The sequence below is a fragment of the Spermophilus citellus genome (genome assembly GCF_964194105.1).
Source record: "Spermophilus citellus genome assembly, chromosome: 6".
Lineage (NCBI taxonomy): Eukaryota > Metazoa > Chordata > Mammalia > Rodentia > Sciuridae > Spermophilus > Spermophilus citellus.
In genome coordinates this window covers 19991360-20013835 of record NC_138187.1, presented here as the reverse complement: position 1 = coordinate 20013835, position 22476 = coordinate 19991360, and the positions used below count along the sequence as shown (strand labels likewise).

The following is a 22476-nucleotide window of genomic DNA, read 5'->3' as shown; positions in this document are numbered from 1 at the left end:
GCCAAACGGCAACTGGACAGCAGAGTGGGTACTGTGCAAACCGAGTCCCCAGAGCGGGAGCCCCAGGCAGGGAAGGGGCTGCCTGGCCCCGGGGAGGTGGCAGGTGGCCCCGGGCGTCTTGGCACACGGGCCTGAGCAGGGCCTCCCGGGTCCTCCTGAGGTGGCATGGGTGCCCTGCAAGACACACCAGCCGTCCCCAAAGAGGAGCTGCCACAGCTGGACGGAGGGGCCGAGCCCAGGGACAGGGCCTGCGCCATCCCTCTGGGAGCCAGCTGGGTGCCAACAAACCCCGCTCTGATGCTCTAGCGGCTCACATCCGCCCTGGGGTGGAGTGGGAAGCCCAGATGGGGACACGCAGGCTGCGAGGGAGGGGACCCTCACCCAGGAGGGCTGGGGTGGGGATGTCACCTCTGGGACCCAAAGGACTAATGCTCTGTCTGTCCCTGAGTAACAGGTACCCAGCCCAGAGACCTGGCCAGTGGGGGTGGGGAGCGGTCAAGACTGAGGTGGCCTTGGTCAAGAGCCCCCTGAGCTGCTGCCAGTGTTGTACTGGCCCCTGAGCTGCAGTGTGTCCCCCTGCCCCCTCCTCTCCCCGCCCCTCCACGCCCCGCCTTCCCACTGGGAAGCCAGGAGTTTGACAGAATCGGGAGTCAGGAGAGCGGCAGGGAGGGGGCCTGGGAATCGGGCACCTGGGTGCTGGAGGAGCCACACCTGGTGGGAAACCAGCCAGACTCACAGGATTGCCACCCGCCTCTGCTGCCCAGTGGTCACCTCAGGATCTGCATGTTGACCAACAGCTTCTGAAGCTGCGTGTCCTGGGGAGGTTGCACAGCCTCTCTGTGAAATCATGAGAGCCTAACCCAAGGACTGTGACATGAGCAGCCAGGCGTATAATAAGGGCGACATTCTGTTGAGTAGGCGGGCCAGGATCGTGACCTGTGGGTGAGGGCGCATGCCCCTGCGCTCGGCCAGTTTCAAGTGGACTCTTGCCCAGGGCCTTGGAGGCCGCACGGGCTCCCCCGTCTGACCCAAGTGCAGTGCGCCGGACTCCATTCTTAATAGCATCTTTTATTGATTTTGCAAGAGAAAAAAATAGACATTTATTTTCCAGTTAATGCCTCCACAGCTCCTTTCCTCCCCCCTGCATTGCAGGGTGCACGCGCCGGGTGTGAGACCCACCGGATCCTGGCAGCCAGTGTGCAGCGTCTCCCGTGCCTGGGGCGGGATAGGGGGTCCCTTCAGGGCAATGGCACTGTCGGGGTGACCAGCCCGGCTCCGAGGGCAGCTCTCGAGTGGGAGCGGGAGGCCGGGCGGGCTCGGCACATATGGAGCCGCGGGAGGAGCGGCCGGAGCTGGCGATGATGGATCTTCTCCAGGGAAGCGGTTCCTACATCAGCCGACCTCCCAATGCAAAGCGCATCCGCGTGGCCCGGCGGCGCGCGGGCGGCGGAGCCCATAAAGCCAGGCCGCGGTTGCGCAGGAACGCGCGGGAGAACCGCACCGCGCAGGCCGGGCCGGGCGCCAGGAAGGCAGCGGATTAATATGGGAACGAGAAATGACCCACCACGGGAACCAATTAGGTGCCGGATCTGAGCTGGCTACAGGGACAGGGACGGGAACAGCCGCGGGGGCTCCGCTCGGCCGGGGGCGCAGGCACCGGTCCAGGAGCGACCACCCGGGAGGGAGGAGGGCGAGGCCTGGGCACGGGAGCCTCCCTGTCACTCCAGGGGCCGGCCGAGAGCAGCACAGTCAGGGATGGGCAGGAAGAGGCCAGGGGGCAGAGGGCAGGGCCAGGGCAGGGAGCAGGCAGGCCAAGTTCAAATTCAAGGAGGAGGTGCTGCGCCTGGCCCCAGGGTGGTGGTCCTCACTCCCTAAGGCCATGTCCAGAGCCCTGGTGGCCCAGCTCCCCTTTCCCTCAGCAGGACACACGCCATGGCCAGTCCTCTCCCAGGCTCTGCCAGAGGCCAGAGGCCCTGCAGGCTCACCCCTGAAGGGCCTGGGGGACCCTGGATACACGAGGGGACGTGGCAGTCCGGGCAGACCTTGAGGGCCGACACCGCACCCTGTAGGCTCTGGCAGCTCCCAGTGGGACTGGCATGCAGGGGAGGTGGGGCCACCACAGTTGGGCTGGCCTCCTCCCAGGCACCTATGCATGGAGGGGCTAGGGTTGAGGCCTGGCCTCCCCTCAACCCTGTCCTGGCCTAAGAAGCTGGATGGACGGACCAGATGCACGCCCCGCACACTGTACCCAGGTGTGCGGCAGGGTCAGTGGGTCTGAGTGGTCATGGGCCATGGTCAGCAGGTCTGAGTGGTCACGAGCCACGCCTTGCTGGAGAGGCAAAGCAGGCGTCCCTGGCTCTCTGCAGCAGCCCGCGTTGCAGGGCACCGCCACCCTCCGCAGCGGCAGCCTGTCCCCCAGAGGTTTCCAGGGCTGTCGCCCCAGAGTCGCCTGTCCCTCTGTGCTGTGTTCTCCAGCCTCGGGATCCTGGCTGGTGACACTGAGGGCGGGGCTCCGCACGTCAGCACCGCCACCGCCTGGCTGGCTCCTTCTCACTTATGCAGGTTTTGGGGCGCAGAGCTGTGGAAGAAGAGCACAGAGGGGCGGTGTCCCCAGCTTTACACCTCGGGAGTCCCACACCCCGGGGAGGCCTCACCACGGGGCTGCCCTCCAGGTCCCTGAGGCCAGGCCCCCGCCTGCAGCTCCAACAGGCCGAGACCCCCGCGCCCCAGGGCAGGGGAACCTGTCCCCACAGGGCTTCCGCTGCCCTTGACCTCTCCCCTCTGCACAGGGTTAGGGCTAGGTCCCTGTCACCCCAGGGTCTGCCTCAGGGACTCCTCCGGGTGCACGGGGTGTGCCGGGCGCGTAGGTGTGGGGTGTAAGCCCCTCCCCCAGGGGGGACACTCTGGGCAGACCGTGGCTGACCTGGGTCGGCTGCGCTCGGCTTCCTTCTGCAGCTGGTGACGGCCTGGTTGTCGTTTGTCATCTGGACGTCCTGGTCCTCTGCCTGGTTACTGTGTGGAGGAGGAGGCAGCAGGTCCCATGGGGCCCGGGGCCAAGCGTCCCTACCATCCATCCTCGTTAAGGCCGCAGGGAGAGGGGCGGGGGCCAGGGACACACCTGATGGCCGTGTGCTTCTCCTGGTGACAGATGTCCGTGTCCTCGGTGAAGAGGATGGTGTGGTAGGGCACCGTGGGCTCGCACGTCGGCAGGATGCCCCCGACCAGGTGGCTCACCATGGCCAGGACCCCGTGGTACACCAACAGGTCGTCCACCAGGAGCTGGGCAGGGACGGGGGCTGAGTGACCCGCTCTCCCACACGGTCCCCACAGAGCCCCCCTGAGGCTTCTAAAGACGGTGTCACCAGCCAGGGCCCCTGTGTGCCTGGACTGACTCCAGACCTCCACCCCCACAGGAGAGGCTGCAGGGGACTCGAAGGAGGAGACAGCACCCAGTAGAGAGCCCTGGACTCAGTGGGGCTGGTGGGGCTCTGGGGAGACCCTGGCAAAGAGCCCGCTTTTCAGTGTCGGGTGATGACCCAGATCATCTCAGGGGTGTGAAGGCCTGGCCGGTGACCAGCGTCCCTGCCTCTGGGACCAGGCCCCGTGTCTCAGGTGGCCACGGAGGGAGGCACATCAAGCGGCGACACTTGATCAGAGCCGGCAGCCTGGGCCCCAGTGAGTGCCATCACCCCGAGCCCAGCTGGGGGGACTCACACCAAACTCCTTCACCCCGCGATGCGGCGTCTTGGCGTAGTTCCACAGCTTGATCATGGACACGGTGGTGGGCAGGTCAAAGATCACGTACACGCGGTTCACCTGGGGGAGCGGCCGGTGAGAGGTGCTCGGCTGGGCCGCTGCCCAGGCTATGGCTGGGCTTGGTGGTGCCCGAGGAGGCCCCTGCCCCCCAGAGGCCTGCAGTCCACCCGCCTCCTCCCCCTGCCCATCTTGAGTCAGGTCACGTGTGGCTGCGTTTGCGACAAACCGCTGAGCTGGCTCTTACAGGGCCTCGTTCCTGGGCTGGTGGCCCTCATCTGCATACCGGCAGAGCCTCGGGCCTCCCCAGATGGGCCCAGAAATGGTACAGGCTCCCTGGGCCCAGGACCCCTTGGTCCTTTCCCCCAGGGCATGGCCACCCAGCAGGTGTCTGGAGCTCCTGGGCAGGGAGGGAGGGTGGCAGGAAGCAGCCAGGCGACCCCGACCTTCCCCTGCCCACCCAACAGCCACTCTCACGATCAAATAAGGAAGTCAGGGTCCCCGGCCGGCAGGGTCCAGCCTGCAGCACTCAGGAGGACGTGGGGCTGGCTGTGGGGGACAAAGGTCCACGGGGTCCTGCCCCTCAGTGCCCAGGGGCTCCAGGAGACACAGCGGGAGAGGTGGCCTCACACCAGGTGTGGCACCCACCTGCTGGCCACGTCCCATGTGCAACGGCAGGCGGGGGCTGAGGGGCTCTGGAGGGGCTGACCACTGGGCCCATTGGGGTGGCTTTGGAGGACATCAGCAAGGCACTGATGCTGCCACCACTCCCTGTGGCAATCTGAGAGGACAATGTCCCCTTGCCTCCCACCCAGTCTTATGGGTGGAAAAGGGACAGTGGGCCAGGGACCCAAGGTTGCCGGAGACCCCGCCCCCTGTGCCCTGGGTGCTCCTGGCCCCCGGGAGGGGTGCAAACCCACGGCCCATCCGGGGCTCCCTCCCTCCACTAGGACTGACAAGTGGAGAAGCCACCTCCAGGTGTCCTGTCAGGCCCGAGAGCTGGGAACAGTCCTGGCCAGAAGGCTGACCAGGCGGTTTGGGGACAGAGGATGGGGTCCAGAGGATCAAGTGCCCTGAGGGTCAGGGAGGCACAGGAGCACCTGGGGGGGGGGGGGGCTGGGGAGGGGCGGAGATCAGGACCAGCGGAGGCCACACCCTAAGTCCTGCCCAGGGGCCCAATCCTCCTGGTCCCACCTCTGCCGGCTCTCAGGCTTCCTGCTGTGTCCCCAGCCCGAGAACACCAAGCTCCTTCCTGCCAGCCCCCCAAGCTGCATGCGCGCTGACCCACCAGGCCGGGCAGGATGGGGGCCAGCCACATGTGCCGGCCGTCGCTGGTGTTGTTCACTTGGTCCACCAGCTTGTCGGGCGTCCGCACGTCCCCGCTCACGCCCTCCAGCGAGTTCACGCTGTCGGGGAAGGCCGCGATGTCTGAGGAGGCGCTAAGCTGCCGTAACACGGGGCTGGGCCTGTGCTGGGGTGACAGCTAAGTGACCCGGGGGAGCAGCTGTGGGGAGGGACTGGGGCTGCCGGAAAGGGGGCCGCAGGACTGCGGGGACTGGAGCAGCCCAGATGCAGCTGTTGGGACAGCGGGACTGGGCGATGGCGGGTTCTGCCTCCGCCCGTGAGGGCCGTTGGGGACGGTCCCCTGGCCACAGGGGCGGGATGGGGAGGCCTGGCCACCCCCTGACACTGTGGAGCTGCAGACCCGGCTTCCCTCCTGGGCTCTACCACCGACCAGGCAAGCCAGGACAGACGTGGACCCAGGCCTCCGGCAGATGGCTCTGGAGTTGGCCTGCGGGTGTCGGGGCCGTGTGCAGAGGCTGGTCCCACAGAGGCGGGCAGCTCAGTGGTCAGGGGCTGGCTCTAGAGCCAGGCTCACTGGCTGTGTGACCTGAGGCAAGTTACTCAGTCTCTCTGTGTCTCAGGGTGGGGACTGAGGAGAACTGGAAGGGGTGCTAGGGACAAGGGCAGCAGATGGGGAGGTTCAGCGTCACCGCTGTGCTTGGCCCCGGGCCTGGCAGGGCCGGTTTCTCCAGAGCAGCCACAGACTGGGCTCTCATTTAGCCCCAGTGCGGGCGGATCTCTGGGACGGGGCTGTGGTGGGGCCTGTCCCCACCCACCTGGCCACAGGGCTCTGGTCTGCCTTTGGGAAGGATACTGCTCTCCGACAGGGGGATGCGCTCTCCGCGCTCGTCGTACAGCTCCAGCCCCGTGAGCCCGATGTAGTAGGGGTCACCCCAGCTGGTCAGCAGCTGGAACTGGAAGATAACTGGGCATCTCACTAAGGAAAGCAGCCAAGAGGGCAGGTTCGGGGTGTGCGTCCGGGAGGGCGGGACGCCATCAAGGTCTGTGTGGCCTCTGTCCAGGGGCAGGCAGGGTGCAGAGGCTGTGTCCCCAGCTTGTCCCCTGGTGCTGAATGGCACCCCCACGCCTCTGGCCTCAGTCTCCCTGGTTGTGGGATGACGAGCACAGAGCACCTGTCCCCTCCTGTCCCTTTTGGGTGCATGGGGTGAGGGGCCGGGGCTGGACAGCACGGGGCGGGACGCCCGGGGCAGGTGGCCTGCCACTGCTAGTCTCGTGCACAGAGGGACGGATGTGGGCCATCCAGCCCTCCTCAGCCTGCTTCCCGCTGGCTCCCCCACGCCAGGCACAGGGAGGGTGGCTCCCGGGGACCCGGGCTCGGGGGCGGGAGGCCCTGCTGTGCCCGGTTCCCCAGCTGGGCTCAGGCTGCTGTGGGGCCCAGTGCATCCAGGCAGAGAGTTCGGCTCCCTCTGGCCGGGTTCCCAGGCCAGTCCAGGGTCCAGCCCCGGGTCACTTTCTGCTGCTCGAGCCCCTCCCAGCTGGGTCCCCAGCCTCCTGCCACCTCAGGGGACCTGCAGCCAGTGTGGCTGTCCTGCCCCTGCAGTGCCCGCCTGCCAGGGGGCAGGGAGTCCTGCCCGGGGCTGGGGGGAGTGGGAGGGGGAGGGGGAGGGAGGGGAGGACGAGGACGAGGACAAGGACGAGGGGCACGAGGGCAGGATACAACCGCAGGGCATCAGTGGGGCCTCGTAGTCCATGCTGGCGCGCTCCAGGGTCCTCATGCTGAGCCTGGCAAACCAAACCGCACCGTGAGGAAGACCCCAGTGGCCAGCACCCCGGCCAGCCGCCGTCCAGGACAGTCCTGCATTCCCACCTCCCAGGGGAGACTGTCCCCTATTCAAGGTGGCGTGTGACTCGGCCAAGGGCAGGGCCACCCCAGCAGCTGCGCCCCTGGCTCCTTGGCTCAGTGGGCACGAGGCCAGCACAAGGCCAGTGTGGGGCTGGCTGGGAGCCCTGCTCCAGGAGCATCTCCTGACACAGAGTCCAAATGCCCCAGGAGCAGGCACCGTCGTCCTGGGTTGAGGACCCTGGAACTCAGAGGTGACGTGCTCAGGGCCACGCAGCTAGTGGGTGGCGGAGGCAGGAAGTGCCTGAGGTATCCAGGGCCTCTGCCCACTCTCAGCCGCCCCTCTCCTGCCTTCCCTGGACAAGCAGAGGTCACCCTGTGCCGAGCGCTGGGCAGGACCCAGGGAGACATCTGGGAGGGGACGTGGGCAGGATGGGCAGAGGGCAGGTCCCACCTCTGGGGCGCGGGCGTGGCCCTCCCTCAAGGCTGGCAGGGCCCCGGCACCAGTACCAGGCCTGCGGCCGCTCAGCACTTCCCCCATCTCCCACCCACTGGGTCCTCTCTGCCCCCTGCAGGGCCGCCCTGCCCAGGCCTGGCCGTCTCCCTTTCAAGGCAACACTACCATGAAGTGACCGTCCCCAGCCATAGGCCCAAGCCACAATGGGTGCTGAGGAGGGAACCAGGGACTCTGAGTGTGGCCTTTGCAGATGGCCTGGAGCTCAGTGCAGCTGAGATGGGTGACGTCCAAGCGAGTCCACGAACTGCGTGGCCCGTGTCCTCCCAGAGGACAGCCCCCGCACTGGCTGCGGGCATCTCAGATGGGTGGCTGCGGCCTCTTCCCAGCAGGACGTGCAGAGAGGCATTTAAAGCCGTCAGCCCTGCAGCCTGGAAACTCGGCGTCCCCAGACAGGGACGTCCCCAGACAGGCAGCGCAGCGCCAGGTTTCGGGGAGGCTCAGCGTCGCGTGTGACCGTGTTTCAAGACCCTGAAGGATGCGCTCCAGAGCGGGCGGGCGGGCGGGCGGTGGTGGGTGTCCCCGGCCCTCACCTCCTGGCCGGCTGTGGCCGCGGCCGAGCCTGCAGGTGGTCCACGAAGAGGATTTCTTGAGCAAAATCGAAGTGGCAGTTGCCTGGCCCCTTCCGGAGGAGGAAGCCCTCAGGGGGTGACACACACAAGCCGTCCAGGGACACGTGGGCGATTTTGGCCTGGTGGACAGAGACAACCTGAAGCTGGGAGCCTGTGGGGACAGGTGCACGCTGGCGGCCAGCGGCTCTGGACACGGGCAGCAGCTGGGCACGACCCTTCCCCCACACCAGGCCCCAGCTGGGGCCTGCCCAATGTCCCTGGGCCCACCCTATGCCAGGCCCTGGGCACAGGGCACTGGAGGACAGATGGGTGACACCCCTGCTGCTGCACCCAGAGACGTGCTCTCTGGTCCCAGGTTTCAGAGGTACACGTGACTTGGCCACGGGGCCATCCAGGGCACTGCTGCGGTGGCCTGCACTGGTATGGGTGCAGGTGGGCGATAGCCACCATGCAGTGGTGCCGGTGGCTGAGCCTCCCCAGGCCTCCCTCCCCTCAGCTGCCAGGTGGGCATGGCGAGGAGTTCAGGGGTGTGACGTGCCCACAATGACCAGCACGATGTGCCCATCAGGTGGCCTGGGCTGCCATCCCCACAGCCCTGGCCAGGCGACCCTGGGTCAGGAGAGGCCCCTCCCGGTCCCTCTCCAGCCTGAGCTCATCTTCTGCAGGCTCTTGCTGCCTGGCAGTGTCCCTGGCTGTTTCTGGGTCCCTCCTGATGGCAGAGACCCCAGCGGGCCCCACTTTACCTGCCTCGGGGCCTGTACACAGTAGGTGCATACTAAGAGCTTGCTGAGGGTGTGGATTGGGCCAACACATCCCCTGGCTCTGGACCAGAATTCTCCAGCTAAATGCCCGGATCTGCCAGCCACTCTCGGGTCCCCACTGGCAGAGTGGGAGGCGGCTGGGGCAGGGGCCCACCGCCAGCGCCCACTGCCTGACCACGGGGCCTGGAAGCTGGTCCCCTCCCACCCCAGGACTGGGGGCGCAGCTGCTGGAATCTCCTTTTGGGAGACGCAGAGAGGAGGGAGAAGGGGGAGCCCTGCCTGGTCTCAGGGACAGTGCCCAGGCCCCTTGTCTGCGCCAGGCACCCCCAGGCGGGTGACCTGCGTGTGCAGCAGAGGGCCTCCGCGGCCACCTGGGGCCTACCTGGGTCTCCTGTCCTCTGCTTCCCTCAGGCCGATCCCCAGCCCGGCCTCGGAGCTCCAGGACCCGTGGGACCACCACCCCTGGGTCTGCTGGCTGGTCTCTGGGAGGGACCTGTCCTCTGGCTTGGGGCCAGCAGGACGGAGGTCTGCATCTCCTGGGCAGGGTCACCGAGTGAATCCGGGAGCAGGACCGGGTCAAGCCCCACGAAGCCCGGTGTCCACTCCCCAGGAAGTGCCGCTGACTCCCCCGGCTGCAGTGGCCTGTCCTCTCTGTCCTCCTCTGACCGTCTGTTGTTCGGGGGGAGGGAGGCAGAGCCGTGTGCCCCCCCTGCAGGAGCCCATGGCCGGCCTGCCACCCACAACTGGGGTGTCCCCTGGGGTCGGGGGGGGGGTACTAGAGTCATAGGGTCAGTCTGTTCCTCTGCAGCTGGGACCTGCTCCTCATGCCCACAGGGCCCTGTGGCCACTTGTGCCAAGGCTGGGGGCCGACCTGGGGGCAGGGACTCGGGACCAGTTTCCTGGGGATGCCGGCAGAAGCTCACATGGAGGGACCGTGATCTGCTCAGGGGGACCCAAAGGCCCAAAGGTCAGCCTGAGGGAAAGGCCTTTTTTTTCTTGTTTTGGGGGATCGCGATGGACCCGAGGTGCTGACCCTGTTCTTGTATTATAGAGACGGGGTTTGGCTGCGTTGCTGAGGGCCTCGCCAAGTTGCTGAGGCGGCTTTGAACTCGGGGTCCTCCTGCCTCAGCCTCCTGAGCGGCTGGGCTCACGGGCGTGCATCCCTGGGCCTGGCGGGGAGCCCATCTTCCGAGGCCAGCGCATCTGGCTTTTCCAACGTGCTGAACGTGAGAGGCGCTACCCAGAAACGGGGCCACGTGGGAGGGTTTGTGCCTCCTGCCCAAGGAGCCCTTGCCCCAGAGGGCACAGCTGGCTCAGCACCACCGTGCCAGGAGGGCCAGGCTGCCACCCCAGCCTAGTGACCATGCCCCTGCAGGGTCCATGGGAGAAGGTGCGTGGCCTGGCACAGGGTGGGGACCCAGATCTGGGGACCACAGGACTGAGGTCGAGTCCTGGCCTTGCCAAATGCAGTGTGGTAAGGGGACGCGCCCTGCCCAAGGCAGATGGCAGCCCCTTCCCTGTCCTCCAGCCGAGGGAAAGCAGGACACACAGCTGATCAGGGCAGGTCCGAGGTTCAGCCCCAGGCCTCTCTGCACTGCTGTCTTTTGGGACCTGACAGCTTTGTGCCATGGGAGGGTGACTGTCCCCCTGTTCAGTCACCTCAGGTCGGACGGCCTGTGGAAAGGTGCTCTGTTGCACCTTCCCTTGCCCCAACAGAGGCTCGTCTTAGACCCTTGAGTTTTCACCCACAGCAGGAGAGCAGCACCGAAGTCAGGCCCTGTGGGCTCCTACTCCAACTTGGACAGGGAGCCTCGCTGTGTGACCTGGGGCAAGAGACTGAGCCTCTCTGAAACTCAGTTTAACACCCCGGGAGACTCCATTACAGCAGTCCCAGAGCCTGCGGTAAGGATCTAACATGGGAAGCCCCAGCATAGGCCTGGTCCTGGGGCTCAGTGGACATCAGGGCCGTAACTGTTCACTGTGAATGGAGGCCAGGCCTGCTGAGCCCCTCGCCTCAGCATAAGAAGGAAGGAGGCCCCGCTGTCCCGGAGGCTGCCCTGGGCTCCTGGGGGCAGCTGCTGTCTGCAGGGGGAAGCAGCAGCCATGCTCTCCCTGGAAGCCACCCCCAGCTCCATTTGGAAAGTTCTGGAGGATTTATGATCCTCCCCCTGGGGGGGGGCAGCCATTCATCAAGCGCCGTCCCCTGGCAGTGGGCTGAGCGCGGCCGGCTCCGGCTTACCCCTCGGTAGGTGTCCTCGGGAGATTTATTGTAGTTCCAGAACCGCAGGCCCGCAATGCTTTCGGCTCTGTCGAAGCGGATCGTGACCACATGGTCCAGCCCCGGCGAGAAGGGGACCAGCCACATGTGCTCGTCCTCCATGGTGATGTTGACTCCGTCAATCAACCTGCAGCAACGGGACGGGGGGCCAGGTGGGCGGCCCGGCGGGGGGCTAAGCCCTCCTCTGCACCCTGCCTGGCCCTGGCCCAGCCGGACGGGCTCCTGGGTGAAGGGGGACGGCTGAGCCCAGCGGTGAGGCGTCACCGTCATCTATGGCCTTAGATGAATCCAATTTTTAATATCTTTATATTCACTGATCTGTTTATTTTTAAATGTGCTGAGGCTGGAACCCAGGGCCTCACACACGAGGGGCAAGTGCTCTGTCCCTGAGCCCCAGCCCCAGCCCCAGAGGAAATTTCAAAAACAGAAAAAATAAGCAAAAGCAGCCCGTACCGTGCAGGGCACAGTAAGGCAATCACCACGGTTTAAACAAGAAGGGAGCATGTGTCGTCTCCAGATCCCCGAGCAGCGACCCCATTCCTGGAGGCACCCTCCATCTTTCTGAGCCCCCCCCCCCCCCCGGTCCCTGTGACCTTGGGGCTGCTGCACTGGATACAGGCCCAGGCTGCCACTGTGTTTCCTGAATTTGAAAATAAACTTATTTTTTCTTTTACATTTTAAAGTTTGGGTTTGGAATAAATCTTGCACTCTAAGTGTGCATCCAAGGAGGTGATTTTTTTCTCTCTAAAAGGCTGTTATTAAGTTGATGGATGGCGTGTCGTGCGACTGCTGGCATTTAGAGCTGAGGAGACGCAGCCACGACGCTGGGTGTGGGGGGCTGAGCTGACGGAGGACGGCCACCCGAGAACCTTCTACTTCCCTCCAAAAGCAATTATTTGCCTGTCCTAGAAACCAGAAACCACTGCCCACGTCAGAAGTACCAGATGACAGAGACGGGGGCTTCCAGAGACCCTCGGGGGCGTAAATGAGTCCCCAGCTCTGTCCTTGATCAGGCCTGGAAAGGGGCGCGGTCCACCCGGTGGCATGAGCACCCTGGTGGCCCAGCTCTGGTCTCTAGGTACCGTTCTCCAGCACAGGGACCACGGCCAGGTAGGACCCAGGACCAGAGCCACCCAAGAGGAGCCGAGGACGTTCTGTCCCATGAGGAAGCAGGGACGCTCTCAGGGGTGACGGTGTTAAAGCATTCAGGTGGCGGGGCGGGGGCTCAGCAGAAAGGCTCGCCTGGCATGAGCAAGGCCCTGGTCCCGCCCCGAACCACAAAAATGAGGCCAATAAAAATACAAGTAAATAAATAAACGGGCTCGGGAGTCCTTGGTGTCCCAGAAAGGGACAACCTGACAGTAGTGAGGACAGACACGGTGGACAGTTGAAACCCTCCATGGCCGGTTGACACGTGGGTCTGAGACGGTGCTTCAGAGAAAGCCTGCTGTTTTGAAACTTTTAGGAAAACGTGGGGAAGACTCCACCCTCCCGAGGTTTCCTCTGACTTGTGCCCAGTCACCAGGAGCCGGGGACCACAGTCACTCCAGGAAACCAGAGAGAGAGGACGAGAGGCAGAACCCCAGTCTCCCGGCCCCACAGACAAAGGGCCCAGGCGCTGAGCGAGACTGGCTGCCGGCCTCGGGGCAGCTGGATGGGCAGTCGGGGGACAGTCAGGGGGACAGTCAGGGGGACGTCCCCACGGCGCACACAGTAACGCCGCTTGGCCGTCTTGCCCCTGTGGCCACCTGCACCCGACCGGCCTCCAGGACTAATTAACAGTCTGCAGAGATGCGTGGGACCCGGGAACGGGCTCAGGACCCCACGGAGAGGTCAGGTCCAGGTGCTGGCAGACAGGAACCCTGCTCCTGCCCCCGGTGACTGCAGGAGAAGAGGACGAAGACAGAGGGACCTGGAGATGACAGGGAGCGGGGAGACCAGCTGGACGAACGAGAGGGTCCGGGTGGGGACCACCGGCCAGGAGCCAGGCCCACAGGCCCAGGTGGCTGGGATCTGGAGGTCCGAGTGGCCCAGGGCCGTCAGTGCCAGCAGAGGACGGCCGGGAACAACGGCCACTCTACAGAGCAGCAAGCAGGAGCCACGATGACCCCACGCTCGCTCGCTCTGGCCGGGCCTGGGGTGCCGCTGTTCCCAGGGACAGTCCCCTCCGGGCCCCATTCTGCGGACAAGGAGCCCAGGCAGGCGGCCCCTCGGAGCCTGGATCCCCTGGGCCTGTGTCCAAGTCACCACGGCCCCTCAACGAGCCTGACCACCTCTCGGTATCCATTTCTATCTGCAAAGGCAGCAGGGACAGTGACAATCTGTATCACCCTAAGTCAGGACCTAACTGGACGAAGGCCTGTGGCCCTCGGCTCCTCCTGTGCTCCCCTGGGAAGCTCCCAGATGGCAGCTCCAACTCAGTTCCTGCATCGTCACCGCTGTCATTGCTGCGAGGTGGCAGAGGGCAGAGGGGCACCTCGAGTGCTCCTCACCTCCCCGCTGCCCCAGGCAGTGCCCGGGGCGCGAGCAGGCACAGGCCTGTGGCACAGGTCCCCGTGGGGGGGGTGGGGCCTTTGAGGCTGGTCCCTCCTGGACCTGACCTGCCCCTGGCTCATGCAGTCTGACACGTGTGGGGCAAAGTGGGGCTGGGGCCACCTGTGGCTTCTTCCCAGGCCCCAGGCACCACCTCCAGCTGCTGCCTGAGACATGGACCCAGCAGGTCTGCAGACAGCCCCGGCTCCCGTCCTGCCCACCCCTCCCAGCTGTGTGGCCCTGGGAGCGTCCCCTCCCTTTCTGAGCCCCAGTTTTCCAGCAAGCACAGGACCCCAGAGGCAGGGTGGCTCTGGGGAGGTGACATGGGGCTGCTAGGCGATGTCTGAAGTCTAACATGCAGAACAGGCTCCGGACGCCTGCTGACCCGAGTGGGGGGGCCTGGGGGCACTTACTTGTCCAGGGTGCGCGAGTCCTCCGTGTGCTCAGGGAGGTCATTCAGGTCCCTGGGGGAGGCGGACACCTGGTGCAGGAGGATGGGCAGAGCTTGGCCGTCCCTGCCCACCACCTCCAGGCCGGTGAGCCCCAGGTAGTGCGGGTCTCCCCAGGAGGCCGTGAAATTCAGCCGAAGGCCTGCAACAGGGACAAGAGTGGCCATCAACGCCTAAGGCTCTGGGGGAGGGTCAAGGGTGGCGATGATGGGAAGGGGATGCCCTGAGCTGCCCCGGGTGGCCACACTGAGCCAGATGGCCCCCGTCCTTTCCTTGGGCCCAAGAGAGGTGTGCGGCTGCCCATGCTGTTCGGCCCACTGGCTTTCCCCGTGGGGCTTCTTCATGGGCCAGGGGCCTCCCAGTAGCCCATACCTCTAGTCCCCTCTTCCACCTCAGGGCCTTTGCACGTGCTACTCCAGCCTTGGAACACACATGGCCCAGGTAACTTGTGCTCACCCCTCAGGTCCCAGCCCACTTCCTCCTGCCGTCTTGGGCCAAGCCAGGCCTTCCCCACTGGCCTGCCCCACCGTACGCTCCTCTTCCAACCCTGGTGGGCCCCTGGGGTCTTGAGATCACTTGGTACATATCCACCTGGCTGCCAGGGGTCTTTGTGGACCATGGGATCCTGTCCCAGTGAGGCAGAGACTTAGGGAAATTGACATTTTATGCAAATTGGCCACTCGAAGGACCCACGTGGCTTCGGGATAAAGGAAGTGACCTCTGGTGATACCGCCCCCCTCTTGCCTGTCCCACCCCGACTCCATCAGAGACCCTCAGATGTGCCCTGGCCCTGGGGTGGCACAGCGCAGGTGACTCACTGGCTTGTCCAGAAAGCTCCCGAGGAAGCTCTTGGTCACGCCCTGGCAGGGACCTGCTCAGAGGAGGGACTGGACGCCCGGGAGGACACGGCGCCCCGCGGCCAGGCTGTGCCCAACCTCCTTCAGCCTGGCGTGCTCCCCAGGCCCTGCTCTTCCCCAGCACGGCTTCTGTGACTCAGCCCTCAGACTCTTCTGCCCAAGGTGCCAAGGTCCCCTCATCACCTCGGGGCCACCTGCGGCCAGCCCGGCACCGGGCACGTCAGTTCTCACCCTGCTGGGCTGCGAGAGGCGACCTTCCTCTGCCCCCGTCTCTGCCCCTTTGCAATGTGGCTCTGCAGAGCCTGCTGCCCCCTGCATCCAGGCCGTGGGACCTGCTGGCCAACAGGCAGGCCCGGCAGGGGCTGGGTCACGGGCTCTCTGTCCCCGGGTCCTCGAGCCTGCCCTGTAGAGGGCTAGGTCAGCCCAGTCACTGTCTCGCTGGCCACCAGCTGGGCCCAGGGGAGTCAGCCTGGCCCACTTGGGTACTGGTCCAGTGCTGGGTGGTCGGCTGAGAAGGATGGCCCAGGAAGGCCACAGGATCAGAAGCAAATCAGACCAGACAGAGGGTGGTTGTGTTAAGCGACTAGATTTCAGGTTGGTTTGTTCCACAGCAAAAGTTGACAGACTCTTCTCCTGGGTCTATGTTCCAAGGTCACCTTCTGGGAGGCCTTTCCTGAACCTGGCTCAGTAGTGTCCCATGTCACTCTCTACACCCTCACCCTGAGGGGTCTTGGTGATAACACTGCCTGCAGCACAAAGCTACGTTTACTCACAGCCCATTTCCACTACTCTCCCCAATTCAAACGGAGGCCCCCTGGGGCCAGGACTTGGTTTTGCTCATTGCTGTATCCGCAGAGCCTAGAACAGTGCCTGACAAATACATGCTCAATAAATATTTATTTAAAAAAAACCCTCAAGATTGATTGAAAAGTAGGTATTCAGTATCTGTCTGCTAGCAAATGAGGCCACGTAAGACTCCTGGGTCTCACCAAATTCAGAATGAATAGTAAATAAATATTTATTGATCATCGACCATGAACCAGGTCCTGGTTTGGGCAGGGGCTCACACCAGCAAGATCTCAGAGGGGCTTTCACTCTGGCAAAGATAATCAATACCTAACAAATAAACAAATGCACAGCTTCTCGACTGATCGTGGCACAGAAAAAATAAAGGGCAGTGGGGTCACCAGGAGGGAGAGACGGCGGGGTGGTCAGGGAAGAGGTCTGGGGCTGGCGGCTAGGTGTGGAGGAGGAGATCTGCTGTGTTTTTGCATTTCTGGATCATTCTAGGCTGAGAGGAGGACAAAGAGGACTGACAACTGGAAGCAGGCAGCCCCGGGCGAGCGGAGGAAGACGAGATCAAGCTGGGCAGGGGCCAGATCTCAGGAGGTAGCCCGGATGTCCCTGCCCCAGATCTCAGGAGGCAGCCCGGATGTCCCTGGCCTTGCTCCGGGGTTCCTGGGGGTCACGCTTTAGGCAAGGGCGGGTGACTGGTCTGACTGGCATCTCAGAAAGCTGTCCTGTGGGCCTGGCCAGGAGGCCAGCGGGGAGGAGGCTGGTGCCAAGGACATCCTGGGCTGGGGGGCCTCTGTGCGGCAGACCGAGCCCAGCGCTCTCCAGGGCCTGGGGTGGAAGGGAGGGCAAGCAACCTCTGGTCCTCATGAAGAAGGCTGGGGACAGAGAGAGGTGGCTCTGGACGAGAGGGACATCCGGGGAGGAACAGTGTCTCCCCCTGTGAGACCCCAGAGCCTAGCTGGCCTACCTACTGCGTCCAGCTGGCCAGGTACCTACAGTGCAGTCCGCCCCGGCTGCTCTGGCCTCCCTGTTCTGCTTCTGAGCGCAGAGCCCCACTCCTCATCCACCCCCCTGGGTGTATCAATTAGTATTTATACAAATGGAAATTAATTTTGCTTTTCTCTCCGTGTTTCAACCCTCTCTGCTGCTTTCCTATTTATCGCTGCTGATATTTGCCAAACTTCCAAAATTAGTGTCGTTTGCAAATTAGCAAGTCACACATTCCCTTTCAAGCCATTAATAGGATTTGGCCGTATTTACCAACCCCATACGTCCCCCGGGTCCCTTTATTAAAATGTGCGCCGTTTGCACAGACGGGCAAGGCCGGCTGAGGGTTCAGGCCCCGGCGGGGGCACCAGAGCCTCAGAGGGGATTTCAGAGGTCCCCAGCCTCGACGCAAATGCCCAGGTACACGGCCAGCGGCCTTCCCGCTGAGGACAGAGGCAGAGGAACCCCACTGTCCTGGCCACCAAGGTCTCTGAGCTCCGCCCACGGTACTGCTCTGCCATCTCTGGGAAAGGCCAGGAGCCGCGTTCAGAGACACCAGCAGAGGAAGGGGACAGTGGCTGCTCAGCCTGGCCAGCACCCCTGCCCTCCTTCCTCCTCTGCCTAGGCCACCCACTGGTCTCCCCCAGGGAGCCCTGCAGAGCTCAGTCCCTGCTGCGTGGGCGGCTCGGGGCGGGGCTGTGGGCGGAGCCTGGCCAATCCCTGCCCTCGTTGCCCACCCCTCCCTCCCCATGGCGAGCCACGTGATTGGCTTATGGGTGGGCACGTGACCAGCTGGACCCAGAGGCTTAACTCTGGGAGGCTGTGGGCCGTTGGGAAGCAGCAGGCCCCTCAAGCCTGGGATTGCTGGGTGGAAGGTGGCTAAGAGGCCAGCGCCCAGGAGCCCCCACGGGGACAGTCTGAACGTAGTACGGGGCAGGAAACAGGCCAAGAGACAGAGGGCCACCGAGTCTTGAGTCCTGATCCACTTCTCAGGAAGCTAGTGACCCCTAACCTTTTAGTTGCCTAAACCGCTAAATCCCCATTTTTGCTGAACTCAGCTTGAATTCAGTTTCTATTGTTGGTAAAAAGAAAGAAAAAAAAAAAAAAGAATTGTGACCAATGCAGGGAGACCAAACTAATAAATGACTGCTGTCTTGTGGCATTTCCCAGCCTCACTGGGGACGTTGACTTTGTGGGGACCTCTGATGTGAGGTGGCCTGACAAAACTGTGAGGTAATGTGGCAGTGCGGTGGGACATTCTGTGTGACCTTGAGTGGGTTACTCAACCTCTCTGTGCCTTGGTTGCCTGATCTAATCTGGAAAATGGAGATGGATAGGAAGAGCTGGGGGCGGGCAGAGGGATGAAGCAGAAGCCCCCGCACAGTGCCTGGGAGAGATGGAATGGGGTCTCAAGCCAGGTTCCTGCCTGACATTGGGTTGGCTTTTCAAACTCGTCCATTACTCTAAAGTCCTTGAGAGTGGCTCAGCATTTTAGGGGCTGGAGACTGGCAAGTCTCATCACAGGGGCCCTCACGTCTCCTGTGGGTTCATTCCCTGGCAGTTTATTGTGGTCTGAGCCTGTCAGTTATAGCGTCCAATGTTGCTTTCAAACTGTGGGTCAGTAGTGCGTAAAAACGTGGCGGTCCTGCGCTGTGACCTTTGACCCTGCTGTGTTAGTGTCTGGGGGGCTCCTTCGTGTTTCCTGCAGGTCATCCTCACACCCGTCCTCTGCCAGGGGGTGACTTCCACCCTGGGGCGGGAGGGGGCTTTCTCAGGACAGTGGGGGAGACCTGGGCAGGACATGGGGCTGCAGCCGGTGTTTCAGGACCCGGGGTGACACCGATGGCCCTCTCAGCCCGGGACCGAGGAGCAGGGAGGGCCAGGGCTGCCAGCCCCTGAGTCTGCAAGAGCCACGTCCCTCTCCAGGACAGCCCTGTCCAGGGACATGAGGGGCAGGTATGTGGACACCTGGCCCCCAGTCGCCCGGGGACAGCTCCAGCTCCGGAGCCCCCAAGGAGCGGCTCGGGCCTGGCCTGGCCTGCCTCCCCCCTGCTTGCCCCGCCCTGGCCTGTTCCAGCTGAGGTCCACGGGCAGCCCCCGGGGCCACCACCTGGGGGCATCCCTCTGGGGACCCCTGAGGACAGCTGGGCTGCCGCTGGCTGGCAGAGGGAAGGGCCAGGCCAGGGCTGGCGGTGAGGGCCGGGTGAGCCCTCGGGAGGGGCAGAGGGCGGAGGCCAGAGCCCGGGTGCTACCTGCATCCCGAGACGTGGGAGGGGGCGGGCACAGTGTCACAGCTCCCATCTTCAGGACGTAAACTGGAAGCATGTGACGCGTACAGGGGCCAAGGAAGAGCAGGCAGCCCGGAGCTTGGCCAGCGCCTGCTGACAGTGGGGAGGGGAGGTCACAGCTGGCTGCGACCTCAGCCTGAAGACTCCAGGTGGCCAAGGCACCACCGTGGACAGAGAGGACCTGGCTGCAGGGGGACAGGGAGGGGATCAGGGAAGCCAGATGGGATTCGCTCAGAGGTCACCGGCTGGCCGCGGGCTAGCCGTTCGGCATGTTTTCTGCCGCTCACGCGGTCTCCAAACGTCACAAAATGTGTCAACACTTAGCAATCTGGAGAGTCACCCAGGACCTGGATTTCCGGCCCTGAGGAGTGAGAGGACCCAGCCCTGGGCTGTTTCTGCTGTCCCTCCTGGAGCAGGGACAAGGGCTGCCATGCACTCGCTCTGCAGCGTGGGGAGGAGGCCCAGCCACTGAACCGGGGCCCCCAGGTCCCGGGGCCCCAGGTCCTGCCTCGCCCTTGCTGGGTGCCCACCGCAGCCTCGGGTCAGAGCCCCTGGGCACACGGAGGGTCACGGCAAATGCAAACATGCCTCTTGCAGAAGCCGCAGGGAGGGGACTGGGCCTGCCCTGAGCCGAGCCTGGGCTTCAGCCCTGACCCACTGGCCTGGCGTCTCCGCAGGGTGCCACCTGCCTGGGGACCCCGGGGAGCCCTGTCCCAGGTGGCCGCCCCACCTGCCCCGCAGGGTACTCACAGATCCCGTGGTAGATGCCGGGCTCTGGCGTGCTGACCTCGGCAACAGGGGTGACCGGGGAGCAGGGTGGCAGCTCTGTCCCTGGGACCTGCACGGCCAGCGGGGAGAAGCAGAGGGAACGGGTCAGTTTCAGTGGCCTCCACACAGCCGATGGCTTTTCCCAGAGCGCACTGCGCACCCTGGGCCCTGGGAGGTCGCCCTGTAAGCCATAGTTAGCGGGACGGTGACCAGGAGCCCCGGGATCCTGGTCCTGGCCAGCAGCAGGTGCCCCCTAGGTGTCCAGACCTGCTGAGCAGAGAGTGACCCACAGGCTCATCCCGAGGGTGGACGGAGGGGCAGGAAGGGGGAAGGACCCGTAGCTCAGAGAGGCCCCTGAAGGTCCAAGCAGGCCACTGCGTGGCTCCCCGGGCCTCCGGGGGACCTGGGCCCCGTTTCCCTGGGAAAGTTGGGGCCAAAGGGCCTCCACTGCTTCACCATGGGGACAGCAGGTGCAAAGCAGGCAGTCACCGTCACCAGCAAGATGAGCCCCGTGTCCCTCACGGGAGGGGGGTCCACCCGCAGCCCCTGAGAGCCTGGAACTGTCTGGAAGCCCTCAAGGTCACTCCCAGCTGGAGGCCGTGGCTCAAGGTCACCTCACGCTTTGGTGGCCCACGGAAAGGTTGAAATAGTTGCCTTTTTATCCCCCCCCATGGTGTGGGGACTGAACCCAGGGCCCGGGGCCGTGAGGCAGGCACTCTGCCAACTGAGCTGTCCCCAGAGCTCAGAGCTGCCATTTTTTTAAATTAAGAGACTTGACATGAAATTCAGATTTTTTGCTTCTCTTGAAAAAAATGAGGAGAAAGAGCAAATGTCACCTGGGAGGAGCGACAGCTGCTTTCCTCAGAAGCGGGGAGGGGTCCCCAGTGGCAGGGGACAGGGTCTCCCCATCCCCGTCTGCCTAGCCCTCAGCCTGCAGCCCCCTCCCCACCCAGGCCTGCAGCCAGGCCTGGCCGTGACCTCCCTCCTTCCCCCGGTGGCATCTGCGTCCCCTCCTCCCACCTCCTCAACCAGGTCCCCCCCATGTTTGCAAGGACACCCTCAGAGGCCCAGAGGGGTCTCCTCTCCTGACTTGGCTGATCCCTGCCGTGAAGCTTATCTTTCATTTTTTTAAAAATTAGTTTATGGATGAAAAACACAAGGTTGGGAGTGGCCCGCTCCAGCCCCAGCCCCGATTCCCTGTCACTGTGCGCCTCTGTCCCCGGGAAGTCACTTCACCCGCCCGAGCCTCAGCCGCCCCATGGGACCTGAGCAGGTCTTCCCGAAGGTCCTCGTGCGTGGGCAGCCGCTCACCGCACCCGCCTGGACCCCGACGGTGCCCCAGCCGGGCCACCCGCTACGGCAACGGTGAGGTCACTGCGAAAGGCCTTCCCTGTCCTTCCACCCAAACAGCCACCAGTGATCCAACCCCGAGCCCAGCAGGAGTCCCTGGCACGGCTGGCCTCTGCGTCACCCACACGACAGCCTGTTTCTCCTGCTTTGATTAAAACCTGGGGACTTTCTCCACTTCAGTTAAAGGAAATTAAAAAACAGTAATTAAGGAATGAAAGATGACATAAAGGACAAAAAATGAAGTGGAAAACGGGGACTGTCCCAGCAGCCCCGGCAGCTCGCGGGCACCCATCCTGATTCTTGCCGCCCCACCTGGTCGTCTGGGCAGGAGCCGGCCTGGGTGAAGGGGCGCTCGTGGCCCTCGCCGTCGGCCGTGCTGGGCCTCCCCGGCGCCTCCTCCAGCTGCAGGCTGCCCGGGGCCTCCACGTCCACCTCGAACGTCTCGTCGGAGCAGAAGATGGCCTCCAGGATGTCGTCGTCAGTGGTGAATAAGATGGTGTCCCCAAAGTGCTCGGGGGCTACAGGCGTCATGGAAGACAGCGTCAGCTCGCCCACCCACCCGGACCCCGAAGCCCTCGGCCCTTCTGCTCAGCCACCTCTGCCACCCACGGCTTGTGTCGGCCCTGCGGCCGAGGGCTTCCAGAACGTTCCAACAGACACACGATACCTCCCGTCAGTGTCCCCGAGGCCTTGGCGATCTCTCCGTCGAAGATGCACTGGGCGTCCAGCCACATCACCATGTCCTTCACGCCGCGGAAGGAGTGGATCCGGGACTTGTTGTAGTTCCAGACCCGGATCAGCGCCACGTGGCAGGGCTGCGCGAAGTCCACGGAGATGGCGTGGGGCTTGCCGGGCGTGAAGGGGGCCAGCCAGACGTGCATGTCATCCTGGGTCCGGTTCACGCCGTCGATGAGGTTGGCCACCACGCGGGGGTCCTTCCCGTAGGCCGGGAGGACGTTGATGTCGGGGGGCTCGGCCCTGATGCTCAGGACCTGCACGGGCTCGCCCTGGGCGCTGAAGATCTCGATCCCGTTGAGGCCCACGTAGTGTCTGTCCCCCCAGGTGGACTTGATGTCGATGACCAGGTGCTGTCCGTAAGGCAACACGGGGATCTTGAAGTCACCGTCGCCCTCGGTGTCGACAGAGCAGTCGCCCTGCCCCCTGGGGGTCCCCGGCTCCTCCTCCCTCCAGGGCAGCGGCTGGTCCCCGAGCCGGCCACTCCTCTGCTGCTGCAGGAACTCGTCCAGGACGTCGCCCTGGACGTCCAGGTGGGAGATGCGGCCGCGGTGGGAGCGGTTGAAGGCACCGAGGGAGTCCCAGGACGCGCGCAGAGAGAGGTCCTGCTCACTGCGCCAGCGCGCCCGGGTGGCCCGCGTGTCCTCTGTAAGAGAGGACACGGGATGGGGACCTCAGAGACTGACTCAGAG

General features: G+C 64.2%; 1 protein-coding gene across 4 annotated transcripts in view; it reads right to left on the bottom strand.

Moving 5' to 3' along the window:
- Window positions 1–2268: 2268 nt before the first annotated feature.
- KATNIP (katanin interacting protein) overlaps window positions 2269–22476 on the bottom strand; it is a 144661-nt gene continuing 124453 nt past the window's right edge. For 3 of the 4 annotated variants that reach the window (XM_081298363.1, XM_081298362.1, XM_081298364.1), the window contains 13 exons: window positions 21717–22430; window positions 21362–21567; window positions 19682–19769; window positions 13969–14146; window positions 10985–11150; window positions 7946–8103; window positions 6776–6840; window positions 5912–6022; window positions 5042–5181; window positions 3715–3816; window positions 3119–3279; window positions 2924–3012; window positions 2269–2578 (listed from right to left, as the gene is read on the bottom strand). In XM_081298363.1, the coding sequence (XP_081154489.1) occupies window positions 2520–2578; window positions 2924–3012; window positions 3119–3279; window positions 3715–3816; window positions 5042–5181; window positions 5912–6022; window positions 6776–6840; window positions 7946–8103; window positions 10985–11150; window positions 13969–14146; window positions 19682–19769; window positions 21362–21567; window positions 21717–22430 (2237 nt within the window). In that variant the 3' untranslated portion in view covers window positions 2269–2519. Of the gene's footprint in view, window positions 2579–2923; window positions 3013–3118; window positions 3280–3714; window positions 3817–5041; window positions 5220–5873; window positions 6023–6775; window positions 6841–7945; window positions 8104–10984; window positions 11151–13968; window positions 14147–19681; window positions 19770–21361; window positions 21568–21716; window positions 22431–22476 lie in introns of those variants that run through there. The other variant, XM_081298365.1, reaches the window with a different exon arrangement.